The 11128-nt window shown below is 36.5% G+C and overlaps 1 protein-coding gene across 1 annotated transcript; it reads right to left on the minus strand.

The window, feature by feature from the left end:
* On the minus strand, positions 1 to 501 carry LOC141673506 (protein FAR1-RELATED SEQUENCE 5-like). Its single transcript, XM_074480255.1, has one exon. The coding sequence runs from the start codon at positions 499 to 501 to the stop codon at positions 1 to 3; it is 501 nt and encodes a 166-aa protein (XP_074336356.1).
* Positions 502 to 11128: the final 10627 nt, after the last annotated feature.

An 11128-nucleotide genomic window follows, 5' to 3' on the forward strand; every position in this document is an offset into this window, starting at 1 on the left:
CTATCTACCCATGATGACACTTTCCGGTATCTTGATTTTTTGTTTTTTGTCAAGATAACGGATTATGTGTTTGCAAATCATCCCGGAATGTTCAAACTTCTTACACGAGTATTCAATTTTTTCGTACATGAAAACCGTCACTCGATATTTTCTACTGCAATTCTCCGGCAGGGTAACCTTCTCAACCAAATACAGTTTCGACATATAAGTTCCATTGTTTTTGACACTGTTCACGATGTAACATGTACTTTTCATAAGTTCCTTTTGAAAACGTTTGAACATTTCTTCCGTGTAGATTTCGGATGCATGCATTTCCAAGGACGAGTGCAAAACTAATCTCCTTTCCAATTGTTCGGTGTCATAATCGGCTTTAACCTCCTTCAGATATTGTGTCTCCAAAGCCTTTTGGGAGTTCTCAATGAATTCCTTCAAACCAATAGATGATTGCACATATTCATCAAAAACAAAAATTGTAGACTCGCTTCTTGAAGTTATAGTCATGCCGGCGGAAAAATGTTGCTTCGTGTAAGCACCAATCCATTGATTTCTAATAGCATATATGTCATTTAACCAAGCATGATCCTCAAGATCATACTTGTTAGGTCACACACACTGTAGAAGGGGGTTGAATACAGTGTATACTATAATCAAATCGAATTAAGAACACAAGTATGTAACATAGAATAATCTTATTAATAAAACAATATTGCAATGGAACCGTCCTCTCTCAGTGATGAACAAATATCACGAGAGCTGCTAGGGTTATAATGAGTAATATTCTCGATTAAGATAACACTTTTAGTGTAAACCCTATGTTGTGTTTATATAGACACACAGTTACAAGATAATCTTCTAATTGATATCGAATATAAGTCTACATCCTAAAATATATCAATTAGTTATCTTTTCCTCCAAGTCTTCTATTCTTCATAGAATTCTTCTTTATGCATATCTCTTCTTGTTTTAGTCTTGATCTTCTTTTCTTTTAATCAGCCGCCTTCCTTATCTGAACATCTTCTTAAGTCCTGATATTATCTCCTGATAAATATCTTTTGATATCTTAAGTTATGATAACTTAAGTTCTGTTATCTTAAGTTCTGACTTCAGTATAAGTACTGATTTCCAGTTAAGTCCTGATTTGTCCTGTTAGTCAAGATCTGAAAACTAAACACAAATCACTATTAGACATGACATCACAAATATATCTAACAATCTCCCCCAACTTGTAAATTAGCATAATATACAAGTTTAATAGATATTTGATGATGTCAAAAACATTAAGTACAAATGCATATGAGAATTTGACTAAGCAACTACAACTCACAGTCCTTGTAGCTTTTACCATCCTTAAAGTCTGATATCAGCATTAGCCTGTATATCCTTCAAAATTTATCAGCTGTAGTTCTTGACTTGGCTTCAGTGTGTGATCTCTTTAATGTCAGGAGTTGTTCTGAGATAGTTCTTCAACAGACTCCTCTCAGCATATTCAAGTTCATTCTGCATCCTCCTTTTTGCATCTTTAAGTTCAACTGTATCTTCACCTGTCTGAAAGATAGCAGCGCTGAGATCATTTATTTTTGCTTTCCTTATCTCCTGATCCAGTCTGATGACATAGGCTTTATCAGACTCTAGATTGAATTCAATTCCCTTAATACCAAGAAATGTAGTGATTTTGGCAGTATTAGGCTTCATCTCAACAATATCACCATTGTGAGCTCTGTACTTAGGATAGTATGGTCTGTCAAACTTTACAGAATAAAGTTTCTTCTACCTTTGAATATCAGATTTTAAATAACTGGCAGCACCATCTGTTGACCTGTTTTTCACTTAAAGTAGAAATAGCACATGTTGCAATTCTTCAAAGTACTTCAAACGAATAGCATTCTTTCTAATCTAGAATACCCTCCCATCTGTCATAAAATATAACATGATATCTTCTTTCAATACAGAGTGGTAGACCATTTGTACAGACTCCAGTTGATTTAATCTTTCAGGAGTTGTTCCTACTCCTGGTTCACTCAAAGAGGTTGGATCAGAGGTAGTATTATTTACTCTCTTTTCTTTAGAACTACCCAATCCCGATTTGTCTCTATCTTCCTTTCCTCGAATAACTCTTGCTTCAAAACCACTTGATATAATCTTCAAAAGTTTAATAGACTGTTGAGTTTTAGTAAACCCAGGTAGTAGAATTTTTGAAGGTTTAACATGAGCAATGTCAGAGGTTTCCTTTCCTTTATCTTCTGATATCAAGACAACTTGAGCTCTGTCAGAGGTTGCTTGCTTCATTGACATATCAGAATTTACAAAGTCCTGATCTTGAACAACATGAGCTCTGTCAGAGGTTGTTTGAATATTCTTCTTCTTCTTCAAAATCAGACTAGTATCTTCATCAGATTTTGCTTCCAGATCCATGATTGGCATATATATCTTTACAGGTTCATCAATTTTTGCCTTACCCTTGGATCTAGGATCAACTTCCACCTGTAATTTGGACTTGGCCTTAAATGCCTCAGTATATGTCCTCTCTTTGATCACAATGCCCTTAGGCTTAGGTGGTTTCTTTGCAATGACTTGAGCTTTTGACTTTGACTTGACATTTTCAGCTTTAAGTCTGGCTTCTTCTTCCTTCAGACTTTCAAAGCCCATTCCTGGATTGTCTTTGAGAAATAGTCTTTTTGAAATTTCTTCATCCAGCTTCTGTAACTTGGGGTCTTGATAGTAGACTGTTGTTTCCTTCCCCTTAAGCTTCAGTGTCTGCATAAACTTCTGTGATTCATGACTCTCACCCTGTATCAGAACATCAGGCTTAGTCAGAACTTGCTTATGTCAACATCAGAACTTGATCTCTGTGTAGAAGTTCCTGCTTTCCTAGATGAAGAGCCTTTGCCTTGACCATGACCTCTACCCCTTTCAGAGTTTCCCTGGTCTTCATTATCATCATCCTTACCCTTCAGTGGTTGATCAGATTTACATTTGGACTTAATCACTTTCTCCCCCTTTTTGGCATCATCTGGTAGAAGGAGAGAGACAAGCAATTTCACAGAGTTTTGGATTTCATTGAGTTGATCTTGTTGAGCAGCTTGATTTTTTTAAATATCAGATATTTGAGCTTGCTGCTTTTCTTGAGTCTTTTCTATATACCCAATGCGGTCAAAGGCTGGCTTAAAAAACCTATTCTTTTCCAATTTGACATTCATGTCTTGCTGAATCAGGGTTTCTTAAATTTTGTTCACCTTGGCTTGAGTTATTGAGTGTTGACCTTGAAGGTGCCTTGTACTCAATGCAGTAACTCTGAGCTGTGCTTTGAAGTCATCATTCATTAGCATCTCACCAGCTTTATCCAGGTGCTCAGCAAGAATATTTGCAGTGGGAACAAAATCAACTTTGTTCCATTCCTTGGTCCACTCTTTTCCTCTTGGAGTTTCACTCTAAGGTACTGGTGCATCCTCTCTAACAAAGTTCTTGATTAGATCAGCTTTGCCTAGAACTTGTTGAGGTGCATGTCCTAAAGGACCAGCTGCATCAGCATATAGATTTATAGCAGCTTCACCAGTATTGTCAGTATTTGCAGCATCAGAACTTACAGAGCTTGCAGAATCAGCTTCCTCTGATAAAATGATAGTGTGTGAGGCTATAGAGGTTTCAAAATCATCCTCTAAGTTCTGATCAACATCCAAATTCTGATGCTCACCTAATATCTGATCTTCATCATCTAGATTCAAAAAGGTGTTGTTGGAATATCTGTATTGAAATCAGCATCTAAAATTGGTGTTGTTGGTGGAGTATGTTGAAGAATTGTTGGAGCTTCCAAGTATAGAACCTCAGGCAAATTCAAGTTGTGAATATCTATTTCAGTACTTGTACCTGGTGCATCTGTATGTAATGGATCATTAAGTGGAGACATAGAAGGTGTAGACACTCTGTCTTGAGTAGTTTCTTCAGCTTGAATTGGAGACATTGGAGGTGTAGATTCAGTGGCTTCAGCACATTCTGGTTGTGTAGATGGAAGGGATTCAATCACAATTTTCTCCTTTGGGATCAGAGATTCCTGATCCCCTTCCTTAGCTGCTGCTTCCACATCCCCTGAATCTGACTCAACTATGTCCCTGTTAGCTCTTTGTTTCTTCAATCTCTTCAAGGGTGGAGAGACTTTGGGAGCTTTATCATCAGAATGTATCTTTCTAAGCCTTTTGAGGGGCCTAGAACTCCCAGTTTCCTTTGTTTTCTGAGGAGACACTTCCTCAGCTGCTTCAGCAACAGGTTCTGATGGTGGAACATGTGCCTCATCATCAGATTCATCTCTCAGAATCATTTTCCTTCTCTTTTGTTGTGTCTGATGTATAATCTTTGTCCTCTTTGCTCTAGAAGAAGAAGGCTTTACTGGAGTATGTGCTGATGGTTGATTGACATGTTCTGATGTGAGTGGTTGTTGAGTGACAGGAGTAAGTGCTGATGGCTGTTGTGTGTTGGTGGGTTGGACATCAGGATATAAAGTTGTATAGGTTTCTGGATCAGCATTTACCAAGACTTGTTTTACTGATTGAGGGATTTTTAAAGGTCTCAAAACTCTCTTCTTGATATCAGAGTTTAACAGGTCATTAAAGGCCCTTTTTGCAAGCTTAAAAGGTGAAATTGAGTCACTTGCTAGTTGGGGTTCATCAACACAACAGAAACTATATATAAGCTGAAAGAATCTAACAAAATATACTACATTCCTATCTTTTGTCATCCTATCCCCTATAAAACCTAGCACAACACTTGCATAATCAAAATGAGTTTGATTTATAAGAGCATACCCGATTTGCTGACTCAGAATGGGAATAGCATCAAAGTTGGAGCATTTATTTGCGAATGCCTTAGTGATGCAATCAAAGAAATAACTCCATTCCTTTCTGATATGTGATCTTTTCAATTGACACAGCTTTCCCAAGCTTTGCTCATAGCCCAAATTGGCCATAAGCTGCTGTAAAACAGGCTCCTCCACTGTTGAGAATGTACAGTCTTCAGGTAAATGGAGAGCTTTATGAACAGTCAATTTAGTAACCACATACTCGACATCTCCTGATGTGAAAATTATGCTCGGAGAACCAGCAGCACCACCATCATCATATAACCCAGTTCGCCAGAATGTCAGCACTTGTTTTCCAGAAATAGATTGAGGTTGAGTCAGAGCATACCCAATCTCACTATGAGTTAAGAAATCTTGTACAAAATGAAGTTCCGAAGGAGCTTCACTCTAAGTGAGAATGGTAGCATAGTTGTTGGGGACGAACTTTGCTCCATTAAAGATTATATCCTTGGGTGCCATTGAGAAATAAGTGAGAATTTAGAATGCCTGAAAAGTGTTTGATAAAATGTTTGTATAGTAAACCGTCAGAAAATATGAGAGTATAAGAAAAAGAGAAAGAGTGAATAGAATAGAAATGTAAATAAAAGATTTGAAAATCTTTTATCTCTTTTACTTAGACACCCCACGTGACAACAATTATTGAGAAGTGGAACAGACGTTACACCTTTCAGCCATGCAGTAGTTAAGACAAACTCCAGTAATCAGAGAATGTGAAAAGTCACCACAAAAATTTTATTTTGCTTTTCTAATGCATATTACTTAATACCAGCAATGCACTTGGGTCTTCCCTTCCACATACATTTTTCTCTAGATCTCAAAGGAGTACCTGATATTTATTTCTTTTCTTTACTTTTTCTTTTGATAAGTGATGCTTATCAACACTTAGTACACTCACAAGATTTACAAACATCATAACTTAACAGATAAGAAGCACCATTCTAGTTTTTGACTTAGTAATAAGATACACAAAGTAAACCTAACCAAGCTCAATATCAGAATTTGCTTGTGTTAAAAGATTTCCACATAAACAATTACTTCAAACATGGGATCTTTAGTATATTAAAGACTACTAGGTCAGCATCTAGCATAGTTATCCTCATTGGATTGAATAGTCACAGAAACATTCATATCACTATCAGAGTTTAGAAATTCACATCAGACAACAATCAGCACTTAAGTAAACTGCAAATTAAGCACAGATTATATAAAGATAGTAATATTTGTAAATACTGATCATAAAGTCTGATGTATCAGAACATAAACTAGGCAGATTTAGAGAAAGAACCTGAAACCATTCCAAGTTCATTTACCAATCTTGTAAAAGTAGCTTCACATAGTGGTTTTGTGAAGATATCTGCTAGTTGTTGATCTGTTGAAACAAAATGCAATTCCACTGTACCTTCCATCACATGCTCCCTTATGAAGTGGTACCTAATGCTGATGTACTTCGTCATTGAGTGCTGAACTGGATTACCTGTCATAGAAATAGCACTTTGATTATCACAGTAAATAGGAATTTTAGAAAATTCTAACCCATAATCCAGTAACTGATTCTTCATCCAAAGAATCTGTGCACAACAGCTTCCTGCAGCAATGTACTCTGCTTCTGCAGTTGATATGGAAATTGACTTTTGTTTCTTGCTAAACCAAGAAACTAATCTGCCTCCAAGAAATTGGCAGCTTCCACTTGTGCTTTTCCTGTCAATTTTGCACCCTGCAAAATCTGCATCTGAGTAACCTATTAGCTTAAAGTATGATTCCCTAGGATACCACAATCCCAGATCAGCTATACCCTTAAGGTACTTGAAAATTCTTTTCACAGCTGTTAAGTGAGGTTCTCTGGGATCTGCTTGAAATCTTGCACAAAGACAGGTAACATATATGATATCGGGTCTACTTGCAGTTAGATAGAGTAGTGAGCCAATCATACCTCCGTAATCAGTAATATCTACTGATGTACCAGTATCCTTATCCAATTTTGTTGCAGTGGCCATAGGAGTGGATGCACTTGAACAGTCTTGCATTCCAAATTTCTTCAATAAATTTCTGGTGTACTTAGATTGACAAATAAAAGTTCCTTCTTCATTCTGCTTGACTTGAAGGCCCAAAAAATAGCTAAGTTCTCCCATCATACTCATTTGATATCTTAGCTGCATTAGCTTGGCAAACCTTTTACAAAGTCCGTCATTAGTAGAACCAAAAATGATATCATCAACATATATCTGCACCAAAATTAAGTCATTTCCATGGTTGAGATAGAATAAAATTTTGTCAATTGTCCCTCTGTTAAATCCACTTTCCAGAAGAAACTGAGCTAATGTCTCATACCATGCTCTTGGAGTTTTCTTAAGGCCATAAAGTACTTTATCAAGTCTGTAGACATGATGAGGAAACTTTGAATCTACAAAACCTGGAGGTTGTTCAACATATACTTCTTCTTCCAATTCTCCATTAAGAAAAGCACTTTTTACATCCATTTGAAAGACTGTAAACTTTTTGTGAGCAGCATAAGCCAAAAATATCCTTATGGCTTCCAATCTTGCAACTGGTGCAAATATTTCATCATAATCAATTCCCTCCTGTTGAGAATATCCTTTTGCAACCAGCCTTGCTTTATTCCTTGTAATTATGCCATCGCTATCAGTTTTGTTTCTGAACACCCATTTTGTACCAACAACTGATCTGTTCTTTGGTCTTGGCACTAGGGTCCGGACTTTATTTCTTTCAAATTCATTTAACTCTTCCTGCATTGCTTGCACCCAATCAGCATCTCGAAGAGCTTCTTCCACTTTCTTTGGTTCAGCCTGAGAAAGAAAAGAATGATAGAGACATTCATTTTAAGTTGCTGTTCTAGTTCTAACACCTGCTTCAGGATTTCCAATAATCAAGTCAGGTGTATGTGCTTTAGTCCACTTCCTTCCAGATGGAAGGTGATCTCTAGAACTGGATGCTCCCCCATGATCCATGCTATCTCCATCAATATTTTCTGATGCTCCCCCTGAAATTATGCTCTATGAGTTGGATTCTTCAGAATTTAAGTTTCCAGAATTATCAGATGTTGGCCCATCAGAACTTGATGAATCAGAATTTGAGTTTCCAGAATTATCAGAACTTGGCCCATCAGAACTTGATAAATCAGAACTTGAAGAGTCTGTTCTTGGTTCTGATGCTTCTTGAGATGTGGTTGGATCTTCAATATGATCCCCCTGCACAGGTGCATTTTCCTTTGGCGTAGTCACCACAGTTTCAATAACATCAGAGTTTAACCCATCAGAGTTTGCAGTATCAGGATTTAGACTATCAGAATTTGCAGAATCAGAATTTAAAACTTCATTCTCAAATCTCAGCTGATCATGATCATTGAAATCTTCAAGTGCAATAATTTTCTTATCATCAAACGAGACATTGATAGATTCCATGATAACCCTTGTTCTTAAATTGTAGACTCTGAAGGCTTTTGTGGAAAGTGGATATCCAACAAAAATTCCTTCATCAGCTTTTAGATCAAATTTGGATAGCTGTTCAGGATGAGTCTTAAGAACAAAACACTTGCATCCAAATACATGAAAGTACTTCAGATATGGCTTCTTATTCTTCACCATCTCATATGGTGTCTTTCCATGCTTGTTGATAAGTGTTGCATTCTGAGTAAAACAAGCAGTCTGCACAGCTTCAGCCCAAAAGTAGGTTGGTAACTTTGCTTCATCAAGCATAGTTCGTGCAACTTCAATAAGAGTTCTATTCTTTCTTTCAACAACTCCATTTTGTTGTGGAGTTCCAGGAGCAGAAAATTCCTGCTTTATTCCATGGTCTTTGCAGAACTCTTCCATGATCAAATTCTTGAACTCAGTGCCATTATCACTTCTTATAATTTTTACAGAGTCTTTGACCAATTTATCCAGTTGTTTGATATGATCAATCAAGATAGATGCAGTTTCACTTTTTGTGTGCAAGAAATACACCCATGTGTATCTGGTAAACTCATCTACTATGACCATAGCATATTTCTTCTTTGCAATAGACATGACATTCACTGGACCAAATAGATCAACATGTAGTAGGTGATAAGGCTCAAGAATTGAAGATTCAGTCTTGCTCTTGAATGAAGATTTTCTTTATTTTACCTTTTGACATGAATCACAAAGGCCATCAGGAGCAAATACTGATTTTGGCAGTCCTCTCACAAGATCTTTCTTGACTATTTCATTTATATTGTTAAAATTTAAATGAGAGAGTTTCTTGTGCCAATCCCAGCTTTCTTCAATTGATGCTCTGCTTAACAGACAAATTGCAGAACCATCAGAACTTGTTGAAAGCTTGGCTTCATAAATGTTACCATGCCTGTATCCCTTTAGAACAACTTTGCCTGTAGATTTGCTTACAACTTCACAGTGTTCTTCAAAGAAATCCACATGATAACCTCTGTCACAGATTTGACTAACACTCAACAGATTGTGTTTAAGTTCTGAGACTAGAGCTACTTTTTCAATGATGACATTCCCAAGATTGATATTGTCATATCCCAGAGTTTTTCCCATGTTGCCATCTCCATAAGAAACTCCTGGTCCAACTTTCTCCATAAAGTCTGATAGCAGGGCTTTATTTCCAGTCATATGTCCTGAACATCCACTGTCCAGAACTAGAATGTTTTTCCTGTTGCCCTGCAATCACAAAGACCACTAATGATTAGTTTTAAGGACCCAGACTTGCTTGGATCCTTTGGCATTATTAAGTTTGTTAACATTTGCATCGGATTTAACATCAGAGTTTATGTCAACATTTTTTTTATCAGAATTTACAGTATCAGACTTTGCATCAGAACTTACACTAGAAGGAATAATGCTAACTTTCTTTAAAGAAGGTTTTATTTGATAATAATCATAGTACAAACTATGATATTTCTTACAAGTATAAATGGAATGCCATAAACTACCACAATGAAAACAAGAATTTTGTGGCTTAAACCTAACAGACTGACTCTTAACTCCTGACTTAGAAGGTAAGGAGTTTATATTCTTATTCTTCCTGCAAAAAGAAGCCAGATGGTTAGAATTTCCACAGTTGTAGCATTTCTTTCTAGGAGCATTAGGAATAGGCAAATAATTATTGCTTTTATTCACACCTTCCTTTCCATTCCTATTTTTTCTAGGTGGATTTACCTTGTTTACATTCTTAATCTCTTTCAGCTTATACTTAAGCTGCTTTTTTGTCATTAAGCCTATGTTGACTTCAGCTGGTTTATCCTGTTTTAATTTGTCAGAAGTTAACTCTGCCTTAACTTCTGTATCAATATCTTTCATCTTTTCAGAATCAGACTTTACAGTTTTAGCTACAAACTTAACGAGATTTACCTTTGACTTAGTAGTCTGTTTAACAATAATTGGCTTAATTTGTTCAGTTCCTGTTTCACTTTTATCATTTCCATAACCTAAGCCCTCTTTCCAGTTTCCACTACTTAGTAAATTCTGAGTTGTTCTGCCAGAGTTAGTCCAAATCCTGATAATCTCTCTTTCCTTTTCTAACCCAGTTTTTAGAGATTGATTCAATTTTAACACTTCATCTCTAACATAAAAAGCATCATCTCTTTCTTTCTGAGTTTGATGAAACAGAACTAACTCTTTTTTCTAAATAGCCATTCCTTTTCTTAAAAGCCAGATTTTCAGAAGTTAACATATCACATGTTAAAGTCTGATCTCTATAACTAATGAATATGGTTTTAAGATAAGATCTCAACTCAGTAATATCATCAGTATGAAAAGCATAAGTTGTTTGAGGTACCTTTAACTCAGCAGTATCAGAACTGCTATCAGCATTTGCCATCAAGGCATAGTTCACCTCATTTTCAGAATATGAAGTGTTTGTCCAGCTTTTCTTCTTTGTGACAAGTGCCTTGCCTTTGTCACCTTTTTATTTCTTGCAATCAGGAGATATGTGGCCTTTCTCACCACAATTGTAGCATTTAACATTTGAGTAATCTCATCTGTCAGACTTTCCTGCTTTGCCTTCAGATTTTCTGAATCCCTTCTTATCAGAACTTCCACTTTTCCTGGAAAACTTCCTTCCCCTTCTGAATTTCCTGTAGGCTATCTTTGTGATACCCTTCACCATAAGAGCGCACAATTTCATCATCTCTTCATCAACATCCATCTCAGATAGACTTTCAGTTTCTAAATCCTCATCACTATCAGAACTTGATGACTCAGTATCAGACTTTGTGATGAGAGCCTTTCCTTTGCATTTCTTTGAGGCAGCCACTATGGGGGATTCCTCCTCAGCCTT

Source organism: Apium graveolens, chromosome 7, assembly GCF_009905375.1.
Source record: "Apium graveolens cultivar Ventura chromosome 7, ASM990537v1, whole genome shotgun sequence".
NCBI lineage: Eukaryota > Viridiplantae > Streptophyta > Magnoliopsida > Apiales > Apiaceae > Apium > Apium graveolens.